General features: G+C 58.0%; 1 protein-coding gene across 1 annotated transcript; it reads left to right on the top strand.

Annotated features, from left to right (window-relative positions):
• The first annotated feature begins 2,178 nt into the window (after positions 1-2,178).
• On the top strand, positions 2,179-22,051 carry Akt1 (AKT serine/threonine kinase 1). The gene is made up of 13 exons (XM_008856360.3): positions 2,179-2,316; positions 12,550-12,678; positions 16,774-16,885; positions 17,203-17,350; positions 17,836-17,967; positions 18,048-18,113; positions 18,928-18,996; positions 19,237-19,362; positions 19,431-19,559; positions 19,632-19,846; positions 20,072-20,159; positions 21,485-21,587; positions 21,814-22,051. Exons 1-13 carry the CDS (start codon positions 2,268-2,270, stop codon positions 21,891-21,893), a joined length of 1,446 nt encoding a protein of 481 aa, XP_008854582.1. The 5' UTR covers positions 2,179-2,267; the 3' UTR covers positions 21,894-22,051.
• The last annotated feature ends 67 nt before the right edge of the window (positions 22,052-22,118 follow it).

Raw genomic sequence — 22,118 nt, 5'->3', positions numbered from 1 at the left:
CGGGAGGCCCACGCCGGCGAGGGTGCGGGCGGCCGCCGCGTGACCTTGGGTGGCCGCCCCGCGGGGCGAGATGGCGCGGCCCCGGGCCTCCAGGGCTGGCGAGGGGCAGTGGGCGCCCGGTAGAGGGGCTGGCCCCGCGGCCTCCGTGTATGGGAGGGCCCTGGGAAGGAGAACTCCGTTCCCACGGACAGAAAGTTGTGCGCGGTGGCACGGTGCCCAGGCGAGTCCACAAAGGACTGCTAGTCCTCTGGGCCCGGAAGCTGCTTCCTGGACTGGGTGGGTTCTGGAGGTGCTGGCCCTCCAGCCTAGAGCTGGGGCCCGGAGGGCGGCCGCGGCCGGGAGGAGGCTGGGGTTCGGCCCCCAGATCAGGGTTCCAGTCCAGCTGGTGGACTTCTCTAGAGGGCACTGGTTCCTAAGTGGGGCCATAGGGTGGGCTCGGCCTGTGTTCTGTGGCCAGAGTACACCTCCCCAGGCCCCTGGCCTTGCTCCAGGTGGTCAGCCTTGACCGCTCAGAGCCCATCACTCCAGAGAAGGGCGAGGCGCCTTGGTCAGGCCACAACTGGGTCTGCAGCTCACAGGCCACCCAGAGGGCCTGAACTAAAGCCTTAGAGTCGTTTTCCTTCTCTTTTCTTTTTCTTTAAAGCACTGTGATTTAAATAACAATAGCAACTGTATGACCTTTGGCAGGGCCCTCCAGGTGCGCAGTAGGAAGAGGCTCCCCTGTCCGTCCAGGGCGGCTTGGTTTGGACACTGGTGTGAACATTTCTCTGTCTCTGTTCACCACCCCGTGTATGTCGGGATATATTTGTACATGGCTCTGGACAGCTGACTGTCATTAGCAGGCCTTGGGCCTGGATGGGGATGGGGGACATCCAGAGGTCTTGCAGCCCAACCCTCTGCCTCCAGGCCACACCCACTCACACGGGGGGGAGGGTGTCTCCTCGGGGTTCCTTCTTGACCTGTCTTTTCCAGTCTGGCTTCCCATTGCCAGTGACCTGCTGAGCCTAGGGTGCTTTCCATCCTTGGGCCAGGTGTGGTCTTTCCTGCACCGGCATTTGACACAGGGCTGTGTGACATTCCTGTTGTTTGCTTAAGACAGGGCAAAATGATAATGGGTGCCAGCTCGTGCCTTCTGGGCCAGAGAGGTAGCTTCAGACAGAGTGTCTGGGCCAGGTCTGCCTTTGTGAGCCTCAGGTGGAGGATGGTAAAGGAGTGTCCAAATACTTTTTCCCAGAATGCCCAGGGCTAGTGATGGAGTAACTGGATTTTGAGGGATGCCTAGTTCTTCCAACAGAGATGTAGTGGGAAGGACTTTGTAAGATCATCAGGCAAAGTGTGCTTTGGCAGAGGCTGGCTGGGGGGCCGCCACAGGGCCCCAGGTCTCATGTCGCCTGCCCCTTTTGTGGACTCCTGAATGCTGTAATTGTGGGTCTGTAACCACCCAGCTCTGGGTGCTCCTCAGCAACAAACTGTCTGAACATCTCTTTGTCCCCAGTGCCCAGTGAAGGGTTAGCCAAACCAGAGAGGCTTGGTACGCGGTGGCCAAATGAATAAGCCAAATTCAGAGCAGCAGGGTGCTGTGGTTTTGGGGGGGCCTGGGGTTTCTTCCGAAGAGTTTTTAGGGATCTGCTTTGCACCACTGTCTGCCCCTCTAGTCCCTTCCCACTGCCTGTTTGGGTTTCTGCATTCCCAAGTTCCCAGTCGAAGCAGGGAGGAGGAGCCTATGAACCTGTGTTAGGGGTCCCAGACCACGGGGGAGTGGGAAAATTCATGGGGCGAGGACAGTGAACAGGCTCACACACCAGGGTGGGCCAGAGCAGAAGCAGCTAGGGCTGCCTGGAGGAGGCAGCCTGCCAGCCGGGTAGTAGGTTGAGCAGGCTGCCTGTCCCGGAAAGCCATCCGGAGATAGAATGTTCACACAGAAGCCTGGGAGGTAGGCATGGAAGCAGCCTTGCATCACAGATGGACAGACCTGGGTCTGGGAGCACTGCCTAGTAGACATGGGTCTCACACAGTGGTGTCTCAGAAGTCAAGCAGGCTGACAGGGAGTAAGGGGACCCGGGAACCAGAGATTGGGCAGGTCACATGGGAGGACAGAGGTAATTGTGGGGCCTCTGGGGCCCACCAAAGCTGACCCCAAGCAAGATACAGCTTCACATGATCCTTGGCTTCTTCTAGAGGCTGTGGCCAGGCCGGTGAGTTCAGCTTGCTGAGAGGCGACTTGGAGCATCCCTGGTTTACCCCTGCCGGTGGGGGCTACGGATATCATGGACGACGCCGTAGCCATTGTGAAGGAGGGCTGGCTGCACAAACGAGGTCAGTACCTGCTGTGTGGGAAGGGGTGGGACTGGGACAGGACTGGGCCTGGGTCTGCCCAGCTTCCTGATGTGGAGCTGGGCGGGGTAGTGCCGCCTAGCAGGCAACCTCATGGTCCTGTCCCAAGAGTACTTGTGTCTAGGCCTGTTGGGTAGCAGGGGTGCCCTCTCATGGGGCTCTGGGCCTGCTTTAGTGTGCAGGCCCTGCTCTCCCCATAGCACGGAGGTCATGGCCTCCTCTTGGGGCCTCCTCTAGGGAGGCTGAGGCCCTGTGCAGGGCCTGCTGTGGAGGGGTTGGGGGTGGGGGTGGGGCCAGCTGCTGCTGCCTCCCTCTTGGCTTTCCTGGAAGGCAGCAAGGATACAACTGCTGTTCCAGGGCTGGCAGCCTGGGCACTGCTCAAGGGCTCCTAAGGGCAGGCAGGGCAGGGCTGCTCAGCCTGGCCTGGTGCCTTCCTCAGCCTTGAACTCCCGAGGCTAGGGGGCTCCTCACCAGCAGGGGCCCAAGTGGGGCACGTTGGCGTTAGAGCTGAAGAGCTGGCCTAGATACCCCTCCTGGAGCCAGGGCTGCTTACCTTCCAGCCTGCCCACCAGCTGTTCTCCCTTCAGGCTGCTGGGGGTCGGCTTCAAAACCAGTTTGCCAGAACAGTCACTTGCTCTTGCCTCAGGGAAGGCATCTCAGCCCCTCCTGACTTCCTCTTCCTGTAGACCTGCTCCCTCCGGAAGCTCTAGTGACCCTTGCCAGTGCTAACCACTCCTCCTGTCCCTCCAGCAGAGGGAATCCTGCATCTTGGTGGCTAGAGGAGGATCCCAGGCACAGCAGATGGAGGGCAGGGGGACAAAAAGGGGTGTTACGGCAGGACGTATTATGGGATATAGCAGAGAAGGCCTGGGAGCCCTAGGAACTAAGAAAGGAGGTTGGGGAGGGTGGCCAGGAGGAGACTCTAGGCCCCAGGAGGGCCCAAGCAGGGATGGAGGATGTGGTCAGCTTTGTCAAGAGGACTCCGTCAGACAGCTGCAGGTGTGGGCCTCCTGCCCCCATGGCCTGCCTTCGAACCTGCTTCCTAATGCTCTCCTCTGTTCTCCCAGAAGTCCTACCTCCTCTGCCTAGGCTCCTAGGTCACGCTGTCCCATCTGTTTCACCTCTTAGTTCTCTTTGGTAACAAGGATAGTCCCCTTTGGCCCCTATTCCTATCCTCTGAGCCACACACAACCTGCTTCCTGGGCAAGTGTTGTTGGACGACAGAGTTAGGGCCAACCCAGAGATTGCCTGGGTCTCAAGTTACTGGGTCATTCCTCAGGTAGGAGCCCCTCTAAGGCCTGGGGGGGAGTATCAGATTGACCCTCATGGCTAAGTTTTCTGAAGGGGCCAGGTAGAGCAGTACCCCCCAGGGCACCAGAGGCTAGGTTTGAGCCTGATTTCACCCCTCTATCACTGTCCCCTCCAGGAGAAGTTCATTGAGTTCCTTAAGCCCCAGTCTCCCCGTTTATGCTATGGAAATGGTGGTGTGTAAAGAGGTAGAGAGGAGAGTATTGTCTGTGGGGTACCCCACCTAAATATGATGCTCAATCTGTGGGATGGAAGGGGAGCCCCTGTCTGTGATGTAGGGTCCAGCCAGCTTCAGCGACCTCTGGGTACTGTTATTTGGCAACCAGCCTCAGGCCAGAAGAGACAGGTCATCCTCATGGCCCCTTAGCTTCATCCATTTCTAGCCCAGGTGGTAAAGGTGTGCTGGGGGAAGATGACACCCATGTGTCACATTCCTGGGCCCGCCCCTCCCATAATACCCTGTTCTGGGCAGCTGTATCCTACCTATCTGGCCTGCTCTTGCTTGCTCTCTTCCTTCTTAACCACCCCTGTGTGTCATGGTCTCCAACTCACCTCCGTATCACTGGTTTGGGGCTCCATTCCTCTCCCTGTCTTGGGCTGGGGTCAGCAGGCCACATGGGGCTGACCTTTGCCAACCTGGGATCCCTGACTGGGATGGACAGGGAGGGAAGGGAAGGTTGTTACAGTTGTCCCCTGGGGCTGAAAGGGTTCTTAGACACTGCACTCCCTGTCCTTTGTTGCCACTGCAGGTTAGAAGAGGGATGTCCTGTCTGCTGGGTCTCCCATGTCCGGGCAGGGACTTGGAGCACACTGGTTCTTCACTGAAATCCCAGGTCCCCTTTTGGCTGCTTGTCCTGGCCCTCCTAGGCTGACTGTGTCTTCAGGGCTGTTTGACCATGGAGATAGGATGGTGTCGCACCGCCCCCACATGTTTACAAAGTCTAGGCGTCTGTCACCTCTTGAGAGCTAGGTGCCCACCCCTAGGAAGTGTCCCCAAGCTGGTTCCTGAGTTTGCTGACTGTGCTTGCGGAGGGCTCCCAGCCAAGGTAACCAGTACCAGAACAAACTTTCTAGTAGTCCATGGATTTGAAGCTGGACAAGCACACTGGGCTTAGCACCCCTGTGTGTCCAACAGGGGCTGGTCAGTGGGTTTGAGCGTCTAAAGACGTGCCAATAGAGAGGTGGCTGGCCTGGTGTAGAGATGGGTGGGCAGAGGTGCTGCTCAGACATCCTTATTCAAATGAGTGGTTTGGGGTTGATGAACTCTGACTGTATCTCAAAGCCAGCCTGGGGTCAAGTTGCAGGTGTGACCAAACTTGGCCTATGACCTCCAGTTGAAGTCTTGGGTTGCCAATCAGCTCAGTGCTGAGGCCACAGACCTGTCTGTGTTACTCTTTTGGAGTGTTGTTCCCCCAAAGTCCTGATGCCTGTTGGCTATGGGCCATCTCAGCTGAGCCTGGCCCCATAAGAGCTGCCCTGGCAGAGCCTCTTAGCTGGGGAACCCTGCTCTTTTCTATTTGGCCAGGCTGTCCATTGTACTGTGCCCCTGACCCACAGCAGGTAGCTGGACCAGGTGGGTCAGGAGGAGCCAGAGGACACTGTCACAGCACAAGAAGGGGCTATGGGTTTGGAGTGGGAAGTGTCTGCCAGCTGTAGGGCCACCTCTTGGGCTCACTCAGCCAGCTGCTAGCCGAGAGGGGCACAGAAGGGAGGGATGGCATGACTGTCCTCACAGGACACCACCTGGCAGGATGAGGTGGTGTGGATGGGGATGGAGGGAAGTTTGCCTACACCGTGGGTTCTCTGACCCCTGGGACCTGCTTAGAAGAGGCCACCTGTGTAGGTCTTCAGTGATGTGTCCCAAGGTGCATGTGTCTGGGCCTCAGATTTATCTTAGCCCAAGATGGAAGGGTCGCCCTGGTGTACAGGCTGTAACCCCACCCTGTCTCTGGCATGGGCCCTCCTGCTCTTGCCCCAGAGGCACACTAGTGGAGAGCTCTGAGCCTGAGCCCTGGCATCGAGGGGCTCATGGCTGCCTTTCTCCTCCTGGTCCAGCTCAGTTGATGTCCTGGTGCAGGCTATTCTCCCTGGGCACTCTGAGGTGGCATGTTCTACCCATCATCCCTTTCTGCCTGGCCAGTCCCTAGGGTCCTTGTGTGGGGTGGGAGTAGAGTTGACTGACTGCCCTGCTCTGCCAGGCAAGTTTGGGGAGCTCCCTCCCAGTGTTTAGACTTGTGGCCAGTACTCCCAGAATCTCCTAGGGCCTTTTCTTCCTGGCTGTCAGGTGGGTGTTGGCCCCAGGCTCACATCCCGTCTGAGAGTCCTGAACCTAGTGGCAGGTCAGTGCCTTGGGGTAGGAGTAGTGCTGTGGGTGCCAACAGGGCCCAGGAGAGAAGTCAGCAGGTAGTGCCTGCTGGAGGACTGGGCAGAGGGTGAGAACTGGACTCCGTGATCCCCCATGGAGAGGACAGTGCACGGGGGCTGGGCTGGAGCAGGGGCTGGGGCTGGGGCTGGGGCTCGGGCAGTTTCCTGTTTTGTAAAAGTGTTGAGTTCTTCCTTCAAAAACAAACAACAAAAGAGGAAGCTGGGCGGCCCTCACTGGGGTGTGAGGGTCACTACTGGCCCCGCCTGCTCCCAGTACCCATCAGCCTGGTGACTCCTGAGTGGGCAGTGCCCCTCTCTGTTTCTTGCTCACTGTCCTTTGGGCAGGGTTGTTCCAGTGGGGCTGAACTGCATGGAAGTCATAAGGTGGCGGTGGTGGGGAGTGTGTGGAGGTGGGGGGAGCCCATTGACCTGCTGGGCCAGAGACAACCTCCTGGGTGCCAGTTCTGCAGGGTGGCAGCATGCACTGTGCAGAAGGGCCACTGAGACCTGGAAAGAGATGGGTGGCCCGTGGGCAGTCAGACCATAGCCAGTTGTGGCTTGAGGGGTTGCATCAGGCTGGTTCCTAGAAGTGCTATGGTGGTGGGGCTGAGCAAAGAGGACGGGCCTGTCCTTGGCTGGCAATCCCCTCTGCACCAGCACACCCGCCAGGCACAAGGCCAGCCCTAGCCCTCAGGCCCTCCCTGTAACAGTAGCTGTGGCTGTCAAATAACCACCCCCACTTCGGCTGGCTGCCCCACCCATACCCAGCACTTCTCTAGGGGAGGATCTCCAGCCCAGACCTGGGCTCCAGCCTCAGCAGGTAGGTCGAGGACTGTGGTGGTCCGCCTCAGCAGGTAGGTCGAGGACTGTGGTGGTCCAGTAGACTGGCCTATCTGCATGGAGCAATCCCTGATGCCCAGGGGGCCTGTCCTTTGCCTCTGGATATTCCCCTTCCCTCCCTCCATTCCATTCAGTTGTGGTGTTTTGAGATACTATCTTTGTAGCCCAGGTTGGCCTGAACCTGTGATTTCCCCCTACCTCCACCTCATAGGTACTAGGGTTGCAGGCATGTGCTACCGTGCCGTTTCCTGACACATTTTGCTTTGTTGGCTCACTCGGACCCTTGGCACAGGACTTGGGAAGTAGAGGTCCCCAAGGCATTGTTTCAGAGCAGGTCTCCCTGCCCTTGGCCAGGGTCTACCTGGACCATAGAGGCTCTGGGAGCTGTAGGGGATGAAGGCCTCAGTTTGCCCATTCTTCACTAGAGGTGAGGCTGGGGCTGCCCCTGGGTCCCAGCTGCTCTCCAGCACACCCCTCTACTCTCTGTGGGCCTCCTTAATTTTTTTTTATTACATTTATTATTGGGGGTGGAGGGCATACTTGGCACGGTGCACATGTGGCACTCAGGGGACCACTTGTGAGAGTTGGTTCTCTCCTTCCACCTCATGGGTCCTGGGGATTGAACTCAGGTCATTAGCCTTTGAGTGAGCTATCTCACAGGCCCCTGCCTGGGGCTCTTGTTGAGGGCAGAATGAATGACTTGGGCTATGCCACATACCAGGTGGGAAGGGAGGAATGGGTAACAGTATAGGGATGGCGGGTGGGGTCTGTGTCTGAAGGGGGCCTCTGGTGAAGCAGGATGGCTGAGGGCTATAGGGATGGCAAGACCTCTGCAGGGGCACTTGGCATCCAGGCTGGTCATTCGTGCCCTACCCTGGGAGGACCCACCTGAGTGCTGTTCTCAGAAGGACTCAGCCTGAGCTGTACCTGGTGACACCAGGCCTGGAGATCTACCTGCATGTGGGTGGCACACACTCCCACTCCTGCCTTTGCCCAGCTCTGGGTCACTGGGCGTGTTTGGGTCAGGAGACATGGAACCCTAGGCCTGGGGAGAGGCCTGGTAGGCTGGGCCTTGGAGAGGACTTGTGCCACCTGCTGCCCACCCACTGCCCAGCAGGCAGCAAGAGCTGGGCGCACAGCCCCAACGGGCTGCCGTCAGCAGACCGCTTGCTCAATGTGCTGGAGAAGGTAAATGGGCACCCAGCAGCTGTCTGTGCGATGGATGTGTTGGTAGCGGGGGACATGCGGTCGCCACTGTCAGCTGGCGCCTGCTCCCCAGGCCTGCTGGGGCTCACTTTGCTGTGGAGAAACAGCTCGGTACCGCCTGGCGTCTCGCCAGCTGCTGCCTGCCACTGCCACTGCGGCAAAGTGTTTATCCAGCAGTTTCCCTGAGAGCTGGGAACTTGGAGAGAATGTTCACGGTACCCAGGACACAAGAGCCAGGCCAGCATGGGGGACTCTAGTTGAGTCTAGGACAAGGTGCCCTAGGTTGTGTCTAGGAGGGCTTGAGCTATATGGCCCAGGCCTTGGGAGGGCAGGCTTCAAGACTTGGTTGTCTGGGCCCTGAGCCTCTGACTGTGTGATCCTGGTGTGACGCTCTACTGTGGGGGGGCAGACAGGTGGGGGCATCTTGGGGCGATAATCCTATTAGAACCCCATCATCCAGCAGCCTCACAGGGATGCTGGAGGATCTAGGCCTTGAGGGCGGAGGGCCCAGAGGGTGTTGATGAGTGGGGTCCCTGGGTCCCCCTTCCCCAGGGCTGGACAGGACCTGGTCTTGGAGGGTGGGTATAGTGAACCTGAGGGAGCCCTAGAGTTGTGGGAAGCCCTTGCCTCTACCTTGGGGCAGGAGAGTGGGGTAGACCCTCAAGTGGGGATGAACACTACCTCTTCTAGCAGGTGTGTGGGAGCTCTCCGGTGAACTTGAGGATGTGTATGGAGGAAGCTGGGCCCACTGTAACATCAGGGCTGGGCTTGGCCCCTGGTATCTGCTGTTTTGCTGGCTTTTGTTTCCCACTGAGAGGTTGTCAGAATGTTAGGAGATTCCCAGCTGTAGGGCAGGCATCTGGCCTAAGGAGCCATGGAGACCACATCATGGAGGTGACATATGGGGGACAGACTTGGGCTGGTCATTTGTGATCTGTCCATGTCTGTGTGCTCACAGGCCTGGTAAGGGTATTCTGAGTAGAGCCAGACACCTCTGGTTGGCCATGTGGGCCTGTGCCCCCCACAGACTGTGCAGGCAGGTGGAGGGCTCCTGCTGATGCTATGCTTTCCCTACTGGACTGCCTTGCCCAAGTGCAGGGCGTGAAGGAGCCAAGAGCTGGCACCCAGCCCCTCCACAGATAGAGGACAGAATGGCTCTGGGTCAGGCCCTCCCTGATGGGGTGTGAAGAGCTGGAGGGAGGGCTGTCAGTGTCCGTGTCCCAGCCAGAAACTTGCAGGGGGACAGGGTGTACCCCTAGGCATTTGGTAGCCATGTGGGACCAGGGCAGCCACCTCCTCCATTTGTCTGTCTTGTGCTGGCCTAGTCCTGCAGTGGGGAGGTGGTCTGGCCGCCTGCTGGTGTCCTGTCTGGCTAAATTCATTAACATGCAGACCATGGCCCAGGCTGCAGCTGGCCCAGCCAGCACCCCCAAGTGACCACTTGGCTGGACCTTGAGGCGGGGAATGATGAAAGAGATCTGTGTGTGTTAGAGCCGTAGCCCTAGGGCCCCCTTTTCTCCTCTGGAAGGAGGCTGCCACAGGGAAAGGCCTGATGAGGTCACTTCACTTACACGTCTCCTGGGCCATGTGGCCTTTGTGCAGGCTAAGGTGGGAAGGGCACCTAGACCCTTTTGTGAGTTCTTGGGACTGAGTGCTTGCCTCAGCCTTTGCCTGGTGAATGCCACGTCTTGGCCTGCCCTGCCTAAACCCCTAGATCCACATCCCAGACCCTGCCTGGTCTGGGGGCTGAGTGTGTAGGCTGAGAGCCAGTTAGAAGCGATGCAGGGTCAGGGTGATGGTCTGAGTGTGGGTCTGGGGCTGCACTGGGCACAGTAGGGTCAGGCAGCAGTTGGCGGATCAAGATGGATTTCTGGGGCACGGGTGCGTTGATCATCAGCCTCTGCGCTCAGTTAGTGTCCCGGGGAGCGGCAGCTGGTGAGATGGGAGGCACTCCATCAGGGGCCGACAGCTCCAGACTGGTGCTGGCGGGTGGGCACGCGCGGCGGGTGGCCCAGTATAGAACAGTTTGGGGTGGGTTGCACTACCCCCCAGTGGCTTTGCTATCTTTCCCAGAGCCCCCTGCCCACTCTGCCTTCTAGTCCCTGTGCCAGGGGAGGGGGTTGTCACGAGGCTGCTGGGCATGTGAATACTTGCAGGTGTGTACCACCTGGCTGGGAGCAGGAGCTGGTGCCTGCAGGGGCCCAGAACTCTGCAGAGCTGGGTGAGGACCCTGTTCAGTGTTGTTGGGATGTAGTCAGGTTGCTGAGGCCTCAGACCCTTATCCAGAGGATTGGCTTTGACCACTGCCATGAGGCCCCAGTAACTGGGAGGTGGTTGGGCTGGCAAGCTGGGCTTCTGGAAGCCAAAGATTGGGGGGAAGGAGGGTTTATAGGTGTTGTGGTAGCCATGTGTAAACTGTAGGCCAGGGAGAAGCAGGCAGATCTTACCTGTCCCCTTGGAGGAACCCCAGCCACATTTGGGCATGCACCAGAGTAAGGAGGGGCTGGTGCTTTTTGCTGGGCCTCCCCTAACCATTGTGGGGCTGGCTGGGGTCCACGTCACTGTTGATGCCAGACCTGGTAGGTTGCAGTGACCATAGAGAAAGGCCGTGGCTGCTGGCCCCTCGGAGCTGTGGTCTTAGCCTGATAGTGGTTCTGGCCGCTCATTTCCAGGGCTCCCCAGCAGCCTCCTTCCACCACTCAGGCCTTGTCAGCTCCTCTCAGTACGGGGTCATTCAGGGTCATACAGAATGAGGCTGGCCTTTGGAAGTGTTGATTGGAAGGGGTGGGATGGTGGGGATGGGAGTGGTGGGTCATGGGTGGAGCCCTGCAATATTGCTGCCTGGAGTCCCTGCTGCCTGTGTCCTGGAAGGTCCTGAGAGCTAGAAGAAGTCAGAGCTGGTACACAGGTGGGTGGACTGGGCCCCACCTAGAAAAGTGTTCCCAGGGGACTCCTAGGTTGGTAGAGAATAGAGAAAGAGCTGGTCAGCCACCCTGGGGCTGTGGAGAGGGGATGAGGTATACTGCCTGGGCCTGAGCTCCCAGTCCCTGACTCTGTTGTTGCTGGGGTGCGCAGATTTCACGCACCACGTTGCTGTGCAGGTCCCTGGCTCTCCACGGCTACCAGATGCTGGCGACTCTGAGGGTCGCTGTCAGCTGCCGGGTGGGTTCCATTCCAAGCTGCCGGACGCTCCCTCTGTCTATGCGATCCGTTGGCCACCAGATCACGAGGGGAGGTGCAGGAACGGCGAAAGCAAGATCTTCGCGAGTGGTTATTGACGGAAGGATAGCCCCCTCCAGGGAGACTGAATCGTAGGCAGTAAGACACAGGATACAGCTCAGTCAGACTCAGTGATACAGCTCCGCTTTATTGGGGTGAAACCAGAAGATTTATAGTGTGGAGGCAGTAGCAAAAGCCTCAGTTGATAGGTGCTCCTGGGATGCCCCATTTACATGTGGCGGTGGGCTTCTATCAGGCTGTCAGACAGTGCCTGATTATCACACAGGAAAAACCTGGTAGTTTCTGTGCCAGAGGACATGTATCTGTGACGGGCACTTCAAAGGTGAGTCAGGGAGAGAGTAGGAAGGCACCCCGCTGAGAAAGGGAGTCTCTGCATAAGAACGCTTAGCCGGCTTGCGGCTATCCGGACATGGAGAGACTGCGACCTAAAACAGCAGGGGTCCCCAACACTCTGTGACTTGGTCTGTGTGCTGGGGTATCTGGACCTCACCAGAAGGCCTGGTGGCAGGTAGCCTGGTCCAAGTCCTACATCCCTCTCAGGTGCCCTTGTTCAGGGCCAAATTTGGTAGGTAGAATTTGTCCTAGAACTTGGGGACTCGAGTCCTCTGGGCCATCCTCCCGCCCTTAGCCTGGTGTCCCCTCAGATGAAGAAGTTGCCTAATTACTTAGTTCCCTGTTGTTCAGACTCCTTGCTCGGCAAAATGTAAATGAAACATTTTTTTCCAGTGTCAGTATGAAAAATGACAGTCTCTGGGAGATCACAAAGGACATCTGCTCTGATTCTTGAGTGTGGGCGCCTGTTTACGGCTGATGTTGCAAAACTTGAGGGAAAATGTTCCCGTGTACCTGGGTGACCCAGGGTGGGACTGAGTGACCCAGGGTGGGACTCTGCTGGGCACAGCACAGGTCTCAGCTGTTGTTGAGCACTGCTGTGCTGGCCAAGGCTTCTCCTGGATCTGTTACACAGGCAGAGCCCCAGAGGATGCTCTCAGCTCCACACAGGCAGTGCTCTCCAGGGTGGGAGGGTAGCTGTGCCTTAGTGCCAGTGCTTGCTGGGAGGGCCGCACAGTGGCCCAGAGCCCTTCCCTGCCTCGTACTGTGCTCTTCACCTACGTCCAGGTGCCTGGGTTGCCTCAGATGTCGCAGCTGCCTTCCCATAGATGCAGGGCTGTCTCTCTCTGGCCCAAGCTGTTTCTCAGCATGGCTGTAGTGCCCACTGGATGGCCACATGTAGCTCCTCATGTCTCACCCCCACAGGGGAATACATCAAGACCTGGCGGCCTCGCTACTTCCTCCTCAAGAACGATGGTACCTTTATTGGCTACAAGGAGCGGCCTCAGGATGTGGAGCAGCGTGAGACCCCCCTCAACAACTTCTCAGTGGCACGTAAGTGTCTCCTCAGCTCTCGGTTTGAAAGAACTGAAGCCTCTGTGCCCACTGGGCTTCCTAAGGAGCATTCCCCTTGGCTTCTGTGTCCTAGATGCAGGCTGGGCACAGCCTCCTTTAGGCCCTGTGAATGGCCAGCTCTGGCTGGGCTTAGGTGCCCTTGCTAGGAAGGCTGGAGGGTCCAGCATGTAGTGACTGAGCGTGTTCTTAGTGGGTGGACTGACCAGGGCCTCTCCAGTGTGTGTGTGTGTGGGGGGGGAATGCTAAACAGCCAGCCAAGGGCTTTCACTGGGAACTCTGAGGTACAGTAGGAGGAGGGTAGGAGAGACACCCAGCTCTGGGAGCCTACACCACCCCAGGATCCACCATTGTAGCTCTCCTGGGAAGACTGTCAAAGGCCCCTTGCCCTGCAGGTCTTCTGCCCCTCCTGTGTTGTCCTTACCCCCAACCCCCAGCTAGGGTACTAGTGAGAGGTGGGACAAGGGTGATAGGGTTGGGGGTGCTGTGAGACTCTACCTTTGGGAACCTGGGTCCTCGTTCTCTGTGCCACATTATGATCAACCGGCTCTGCCTGGGACAGACCAGGGGCTTAGCTGGGAGTGTGGGCATGACTGAGTGTTTTGAAAGTGTGCAGTTGTGGCATGTCTGAGTCATGGGGGTTCCTAACCTTGGACTCTGGGATTGTAGCTAGAGTACAGAGTACAGCCCCCTGTAGCATAGTCTGCATCCTTTCTTAATCTGCCCCTGCCCTGAAGGTAGCTCTGTTTGACCTGCCTGGGATCCTAGGGCCTCCATCTTTGACTTGGCTGGTCCCCAGGTTCTGCTCCAGAGCCTCAGAAAGGCTTAGTTTAGGTTGTTGCCTCTTCAATCAGATGGGAAAGGACTCCTAGCCTACTTGTAGGGTGGAAAGGAGGAAGTAGACTTCTTTGGAGCAGACACGTAGGTGTGGGCACCAGCGAAAGGGGCTGCTGAGCAATAGGCAGGGCTGGGCCTTCAGATAAGGCCTTGGACCTCAGGAGGAGGGCGGCTTATACCTAGCAGGAAGCAGAGTTGGGTGGGGCTGTGTAGAGGGCTTTTCCTTGGAGATGGGTTCTAGTAGGAGGGGACTTGAGACCCAGGTTGTCGCTGGTGTTCATCTGCTTGCCTGACAGGCTGTCCCAGAGTGAATGGGAGGCTACGTGCTTGGGACAAGGCCTAGGTTGATTTTCAGTCTCTCCACTCAGTGTTGACACAGTTCCCCCAAGGCTGGGCCCCAAGCTCCTCTTGGCCCCTGGTTTGGCAGAATGCCCCCCCCCCCCCACTCATTGGAGCCTAGCAGGCTCCTTACATTGCCAGGGCCTAGACGCTGGAATGCAGGAGGCCCCTCCGCTGGCCTCTCAGCCCCTCCGCTGGCCTCTCAGCCCCTCCCGCCTTACAGAGTCCAGCCAGGAAGCCCTCTTGCTGCAAGCACCCCTCACCCCTCAGGGCCTGGGCCATTCCCATGATCCACCCCTGTAGGTGTGTGCTCTAGATATGTGCCTCGGGTTTCTGTGCTCCAGGTGTATGTGCGGTGTGTGTGCGTGCTAAGTTTGTGTGCCCCGGGTATATGTGTATTCTGGGTGTGTGTAGCCCAGGGAGGGGTGTGCTCTGGGTGTGTAGCCCAGGGAGGGGTGTGCTCTGGGTGTGTGTAGCCCAGGGATGGGTGTGCTCTGGGTGTGTACCCCAGGGAGGGGTGTGCTCTGGGTGTGTACTCCAGGGAGGGGTGTGCTCTGGGTGTGTACTCCAGGGAGGGGTGTGCTCTGGGTGTGTACTCCAGGGAGGGGTGTGCTCTGGGTGTGTACTCCAGGGAGGGGTGTGCTCTGGGTGTGTACTCCAGGGAGGGGTGTGCTCTGGGTGTGTACTCCAGGGAGGGGTGTGCTCTGGGTGTGTACTCCAGGGAGGGGTGTGCTCTGGGTGTGTACTCCAGGGAGGGGTGTGCTCTGGGTGTGTACTCCAGGGAGGGGTGTGCTCTGGGTGTGTACTCCAGGGAGGGGTGTGCTCTGGGTGTGTACTCCAGGGAGGGGTGTGCTCTGGGTGTGTACTCCAGGGAGGGGTGTGCTCTGGGTGTGTACTCCAGGGAGGGGTGTGCTCTGGGTGTGTACTCCAGGGAGGGGTGTGCTCTGGGTGTGTACTCCAGGGAGGGGTGTGCTCTGGGTGTGTACTCCAGGGAGGGGTGTGCTCTGGGTGTGTACTCCAGGGAGGGGTGTGCTCTGGGTGTGTACTCCAGGGAGGGGTGTGCTCTGGGTGTGTACTCCAGGGAGGGGTGTGCTCTGGGTGTGTACTCCAGGGAGGGGTGTGCTCTGGGTGTGTACTCCAGGGAGGGGTGTGCTCTGGGTGTGTACTCCAGGGAGGGGTGTGCTCTGGGTGTGTACTCCAGGGAGGGGTGTGCTCTGGGTGTGTACTCCAGGGAGGGGTGTGCTCTGGGTGTGTACTCCAGGGAGGGGTGTGCTCTGGGTGTGTACTCCAGGGAGGGGTGTGCTCTGGGTGTGTACTCCAGGGAGGGGTGTGCTCTGGGTGTGTACTCCAGGGAGGGGTGTGCTCTGGGTGTGTACTCCAGGGAGGGGTGTGCTCTGGGTGTGTACTCCAGGGAGGGGTGTGCTCTGGGTGTGTACTCCAGGGAGGGGTGTGCTCTGGGTGTGTACTCCAGGGAGGGGTGTGCTCTGGGTGTGTACTCCAGGGAGGGGTGTGCTCTGGGTGTGTACTCCAGGGAGGGGTGTGCTCTGGGTGTGTACTCCAGGGAGGGGTGTGCTCTGGGTGTGTACTCCAGGGAGGGGTGTGCTCTGGGTGTGTACTCCAGGGAGGGGTGTGTACCCCAGGGATTGGTGTGCTCTGTGTGTGTAGCCCAGGGAGGGGTGTGCTCTGGGTGTGTGTAGCCCAGGGAGGCGTGTGCTCTGGGTGTGTGTAGCCCAGGGAGGGGTGTGTACCCCAGGGAGGGGTGTGTACTCCAGGGATGGGTGTGCTCTGGGTGTGTACCCCAGGGAGGGATGTGCTCTGGGTGTGTAGCCCAGGGAGGGGTGTGCTCTGGGTGTGTGCTTCAGGGATGGGTGTGCTCTGGGTATGTGTACCCCAGGTATGTGTGTACTCTGGGTGTGTGCCCTGGGTATGTGTGTGCTCCAGGTGTACATGCTGTGTGTGTTCTGGAGGTGTGTGCTAGGTAATTGTTTACTCTTAAGTATATGTGCTCTGGGTGGGTGCTCCAGGTCTGTATGTGCTCTAGGTTTATGTATTCCCACTGTATGTGCTCTGGGAGTGTGTTCCAGGTATGTGTGTGCTCTGGGTATGTGTTCCAGGTATGTAGTGTGTGCCCTGGCTGTTTGCTCCAGGTGTGTGTGTGGCCTGGGTATACTCGTCCAGTGTGGGTGCTGGAGATGTGTAGACATTCTCCAAGGGCTCTATAAATGGATGGAGAAACAGCAAGATATTCCTGTACCAGAGGGGCTGGGTGGGCTGTGTACCCAGGCTCATCCCAGGGATATCAGTGCTCCTCACCCTCTGAGGCCTGGCATGAGGTGGGGGCTCAGCACATCTGGGTGTGTGTACCCCAGGTATGTGTGTGCTAAGCGTGTGTGCCCCGGGCATATGTGTACTGAAGGAAGGAGGGACTTTGGAATGGGTTGTGGTTCAGGGATGACTGACCCAGTTCCTTTGGTACATCTCTCCAGAGGAGAGCCCCAGTGGGGGTTCTGGCCCTGCTCTTTGAGGGACATATGACTTGAAGAGGGGATGGAGCAGATTGGTGGCTTAAGCGATAATCCCAGCACTCAGGAGGCAGAGGCAGGAGAACTGCCACAAGTTTGAGGCAGAGGCAGATGGATCTCTGAGTTCAAGGCCAGCCTGGTCTACATAGTGAGTTTCAGGCCAGCTGGGTCTACAGGGAGACCCTGTCTCAAAAATACAAATGTAAATAAGTAAATAAATAAATAATAAGTAATAAGTAAATAAATTGTAAGAAGGGGTAGGATGGGGCTTCCTGGAACAGGTTGGATGGGGTCCATGGGGATGTGACCCACTTGGCCAGGGCTGTGGGGAGGCGCAGATGGGCATGTGCATATAAATGCTTCAGATCTCTCTCCTAAGAATGTCAGCTGATGAAGACAGAGCGGCCGAGGCCCAACACCTTCATCATCCGTTGCCTGCAGTGGACCACGGTCATCGAGCGTACCTTCCATGTGGAGACGCCTGAGGAACGGTGTGTGGGCAAGTGTGGGATAGGCTGCTGCGACATTGGGTGTGCCCCTTGCTCAGGGCCATTGCCTAGGAGTGCAGGCCTCTCTGAGTCCATTCTGGAAAACTGGGCTTGGTCCACTTTTGGGGGTTGGGTGAGGAATGGTGGGGAGAGGATGAGTGTCCCATGACCAAGACAGTTTCCTGACACTCATGAGTGTGTGGAGGTCCAGGTTCTGGGTGGCCTCTTTCAGCTTCAGGGTCAGACAGCCAGGCCAGTAGTATGTGAAGGCCATGGTGGAGGCCTTGTTCGTGCCCAGGGCCTCACTTGACCCCCTGCAGGGAGGAGTGGACCACTGCCATCCAGACTGTGGCTGATGGACTCAAGAGGCAGGAGGAAGAGACGATGGACTTCCGATCAGGTTCCCCCAGTGACAATTCGGGGGCTGAAGAGATGGAGGTGTCTCTGGCTAAGCCCAAGCACCGTGTGGTGAGTGCGGGCCCAGCCTCTCCTGGGGCCATCAGGGATTGTGGAGGAGCCTAGCCGGTCCTGGGGCTCCCACCTGGCTGCTGCATGGGCCTGGCTCCCTCCCTGGTGCCAGGGAGCCACTCTACTGAGGATGTGGCTCTGTTGCAGTGATGCTTGCCTCACATGCATGAGCCACTGCATTCAGTCCTCAGCACTAAAAAACGAGTGAAACAGAAGAAGTAACATGGGGATGTTGGGACCTGGCTCACCCAGGACATTATTATATCATCCCCCAAGTCCCAGTGCTCTGGGCTGGGTTGTGCAGGACCCCCAGTGACCCCACAGGCAGGTGAATTTGAGAATGGGCATGTCTTCTCTCCAGCCCATGGGGCCTTGCTCACCACCCTCACACACTGTCCAGCTGGAGGCTGTGGCATAGATGTTTATCCCTGTGGGCTGTCCATGGTGAGCAAGGGCACTAACTGGCTCTTCCTTGTTTCCCACAGACCATGAATGAGTTTGAGTACCTGAAGCTGCTGGGCAAGGGCACCTTTGGGAAGGTGATCCTGGTGAAGGAGAAGGCCACAGGCCGTTACTATGCCATGAAGATCCTCAAGAAGGAGGTCATCGTTGCCAAGGTGTGGGGAGGGAAGGGCTAGAGGGTGGGTCGAGGGAAGAGTGTAGGGCAAGTGGGTGCTCACTTGGCTCTGCTTTCCAGGATGAGGTGGCCCACACACTCACCGAGAACCGTGTCCTGCAAAACTCTAGGCATCCCTTCCTCACGGTGAGTGGGGCCATCAGCCTGGGCCCCTCTGAGGTGTAAATGGGCAGGGTCAGGTGGTCACTCATGGGGTGACTCTGAAGGGTGGTGCCCTGTTTTCCCAGATAGACACGTGAGGGCTTCAGGTGGACTGATGGAGGAGTGGGTATGGGGTGTTGGTATAGGCTGGCAGGCTGCGGGATGCAGGGAGGAGACAGGTGACTGGTCTCACACTCTGCTGAGACCCTGGACTGCCTCAAGCTCACCACACCCTATTCCTCTCAGACCCCTCTTCTGGGCTTACCCCTGCTAAGGCCAGGTTTCTTGGGGGGTGGGTGTCACACAGCCCAGGAGAGGTTTACCATGAGTGAAGTTGAATGAGGTGCTTGATTAGCTCCAGGGTAAGCATTTTGGGCTCATTGCCTATAAGCAGGGCCTATAGTCCAGGATGAAAGGCAGCTGGAGTAGCTCAGTGCACCAGGGCTAGAAACGCCTAAGCTGTTGTGAAATTCCTTACCAAGGTGGCTCTTGGTGGTCCCCAAGCTTGGACAGCCAACTTCTGAGATCCACCTTCCTCTGCACTTGAACTGAGACCCCATGTTGCTCATCTTAAAATATGCTCTGTGGCATGGTGGTGCACACCCATAATCCTAGCACTTGGGGAAACCGAGGTGGAGGGATTGCATTGAGTTCCAGGCCAGCTTGGGCTATAGTGAGACTTTGTCCAAACATTAAATGTGCCCTAATGCCTCGTGGGATGCCTGGGGCTGGCTGGGTGTCGCTGTGGTGCCAGCACATTCCTGCCACACCAGTGCTGAGGCAGCTGCTTCTATTTCAGGCCCTGAAGTACTCATTCCAGACCCACGACCGCCTCTGCTTTGTCATGGAATATGCCAACGGGGGTGAGGTAGGGCCATGGGCAGCTTCCGTGTCACGGTGGACTTGTCCTTCTGAGAGCCTTGGGCATCCTCTGCAGTACAAGAGGGTGCTGGCGGCGTGGTGTCTGCAACTGCTCTAGGATGACCCATCCCCACTGAGTTGGAGTCTCTAGGCTTTCCTGGGGACGCATCCTTAACCTGCCCTCTGCTTTGGGTCACGGGTGGGGGGCCTTCCCAAAGTACCTCCTCAGCACTTCGCACCCCCACAGCTTTTCTTCCATCTGTCCCGTGAGCGCGTGTTTTCTGAGGACCGGGCCCGCTTCTACGGTGCGGAGATTGTGTCGGCCCTGCACTACTTGCACGCGGAGAAGAATGTGGTGTACCGCGACCTCAAGGTGTGCCCACAGACCAGGGGAGGTGGGGACCGGGGGCCCGGCCACGCTAACTGAGGCTTCCCGCGCAGCTGGAGAACCTCATGCTGGACAAGGACGGACACATCAAGATCACAGACTTCGGGCTGTGCAAGGAGGGTATCAAGGATGGCGCCACCATGAAGACCTTCTGTGGGACGCCTGAGTACCTGGCCCCTGAGGTGCTCTGTCACTGCCTGTGTGTCCCCTACCCCTTATGCCCCGGACATGTGGTGACAGAGTTCCCCATCCAGGTGCTGGAGGACAATGACTACGGCCGAGCAGTGGACTGGTGGGGGCTGGGCGTGGTCATGTACGAGATGATGTGTGGCCGCCTCCCCTTCTACAACCAGGACCACGAGAAGCTGTTTGAGCTCATCCTCATGGAGGAGATCCGCTTCCCACGCACACTCGGCCCCGAGGCCAAGTCCCTGCTTTCGGGGCTGCTTAAGAAGGACCCCACACAGAGGTGAGGGCCACTGGGGCTTTAGGACCCTGCTCCTGCCCACCACACCCACCCCACTACTCCTGCACAGCCTCTCAGTCACACGTGGTTGGTCAAGGCAGGCCCCAGCAGTGGCTGGGCAGCTGGGAGCACCCACACCTGCTCAGGAAGTCCAATCCTGTGAGTATCCCCATGGGCCTGTCACCCCTCACACAGCCTCTGAACCCTGGATCTGTCTCCCACCCACAGGCTTGGCGGGGGCTCTGAGGATGCCAAGGAGATCATGCAGCATCGCTTCTTTGCCAGTATCGTGTGGCAAGATGTGTATGAGAAGAAGGTAAGCACCACTATGCCCACCTCTGTGCAGTGTGCACGTGGGGGGGGTCACTGGCTCAAGCGATCATGACAGGCTCACGGCACTGTGGTAACCTGCATGCCCTCACACGCCACAGGGCCACACATGCTCTCCTTCACGCACACCATGTGCACTGCTTGTGCACCCCACTCAGCCTGTTGGCCTGGGAGCCCTTGCTTCTCCTCTCTGTTGCCTGCACCCATGCCTGGGCACTCAGCTCTTGCCTGGAGGCCGCACTTGCAGGCTTCCACACTCCCGCACCTCAGCTCCTGCACCTCCGCGCCCGCCCCTTTAGGCTGCTCTAGGCACTCCCTGTAGTGTTCTCCACCAGGTGCCCGAGCAAGGCCACTTCCCCAGCATTACATATTGAAACCTGGTCAGGGTTAGGGTACTGCCTAGGTCTCTGCAGCTCCAAGGAGAACCCTGACCTACTCTGGGACAGCAGCTACCTTTCTGGTATCGTGAGGCCACTGGGAGGAAGAGGTGTCCCCTCGTACTCACCCCTGTGGTGGGGTGCTTGACTTCAGAAGGACTCCAGAAACCGAACCCTGACCCAGAATGATGGTGTATGCTGGCACACTCAGCCCTGTACCTGGATGTGTTGGGTGCCTAGTCATCAAGCCTGCCTCCAGTGTATCCAGCCTGCCCCTACCTTGTTCTTCTAGGCCACATGAGGCCAGCTGGGTTGGGCAGCCATGGCCTGCCCTCTTACCATTGTTGGGGTATAGATGACACTTCTCTCCTGCCAGTGCCCAGCCAGAGATCCTATAAGTTCACACATTGTAGCAGTAGCCCCAGATCAGACTTGGGCAAATTGTTTTTGAGGGTCCTTAACTGAGGGACCTGAGAGGCTGTCCAGCAGCCCCCAGTGTGCACATCACTTTACAGTTGGCCTCATGTCTGGGCTGAGGGTAGAACCCTTGCCCAGCCTGCTCTGCCTGCCTGCACCACTCTGCTTTGGAGTGTCGGTGAGGCAGAGGCTCACCCCAGATGCAGTCTGGTTTCCTTTGTCTACTTGCCCATTCACAAAGAACCTGTACAAAAAGTGATGACCAGGGAGAGGACTTGCCCCACTGCTGCGGATGGGCAGGGGCTACAGAACTGGCTGTACCTGCTACTTCCTGCCCCTGAGGCTGCCCTAGACATTCCCTCCACTGCTCCCTGCCCAGCATAATCTAGAGCTGTGCCCTTGTGCTGGTGTCTTGCCCCAAGTCAGTGTTGTTTGGTGAGGGCCTTGAGGGGATCTGGCCAACCTGAGTTGGCATCCTGAACAGGGTTGTAACTGATCATCTTCCTGCTGCCAACAGCTGAGCCCACCCTTCAAGCCCCAGGTCACCTCTGAGACTGACACCAGGTATTTTGACGAAGAGTTCACAGCCCAGATGATCACTATCACACCGCCTGACCAAGGTAAGGGCCACCCTGCCCAAGGTGTCAGTCATAGTGAATAAAAATAATAAATAAAATAAAAAAATAAAGAGCCCTTTTTGGAGGGGGTAGCAACCAAGATGGAGGGCAGCATTCTGAGGGCTGACCTGACTGTGCCCATGTGCAAGGCCTCCTCCGTTTCCCCTGCTATGTGGCAGATGGACTGGCAGTTCTTAGAGTCTGTAACTGAGCTGTCTCTTGTCCCCAGATGACAACATGGAGTGTGTGGATAGTGAGCGGAGGCCGCACTTCCCTCAGTTTTCCTACTCGGCCAGTGGCACAGCCTGAGGCTGGGGCAGCAGCTGGCAGCTGTGTACTCCTCTGCATTGCCGAGTCCCGACGCCCCGCACGGATCATCTGTATCTGACGGTTTATTTCTTGGATGCATTGGGGAGGAACCTTGCCAGCCTCCAGGACCAGGGGAGGATGTCCTACTGTGGGGCAGCAGCCTTGCTCCCAGCCAGGTCAGGGAAAATTATCCTGCGGTTTTTCTTAATTTATTTCATCCAGTTT

Source organism: Nannospalax galili, unplaced genomic scaffold (assembly GCF_000622305.1).
Source record: "Nannospalax galili isolate Female #2095 unplaced genomic scaffold, S.galili_v1.0 scaffold68, whole genome shotgun sequence".
Lineage (NCBI taxonomy): Eukaryota > Metazoa > Chordata > Mammalia > Rodentia > Spalacidae > Nannospalax > Nannospalax galili.
The sequence above is the reverse complement of the archived record's forward strand: the minus strand, read 5'-3'. Positions and strand labels throughout refer to the sequence as shown.

Bases quoted from the DNA above. Each gene is read 5' to 3' on its own strand.
- Akt1 (XM_008856360.3), top strand. From the start codon at position 2,268: ATGGACGACGCCGTAGCCATTGTGAAGGAGGGCTGGCTGCACAAACGA. The intron at 12,679-16,773 runs GTAAGTGTCTCC...CTCTCTCCTAAG, and splicing joins CAACAACTTCTCAGTGGCAC to AATGTCAGCTGATGAAGACA. The intron at 17,351-17,835 runs GTGAGTGCGGGC...TGTTTCCCACAG, and splicing joins CTAAGCCCAAGCACCGTGTG to ACCATGAATGAGTTTGAGTA.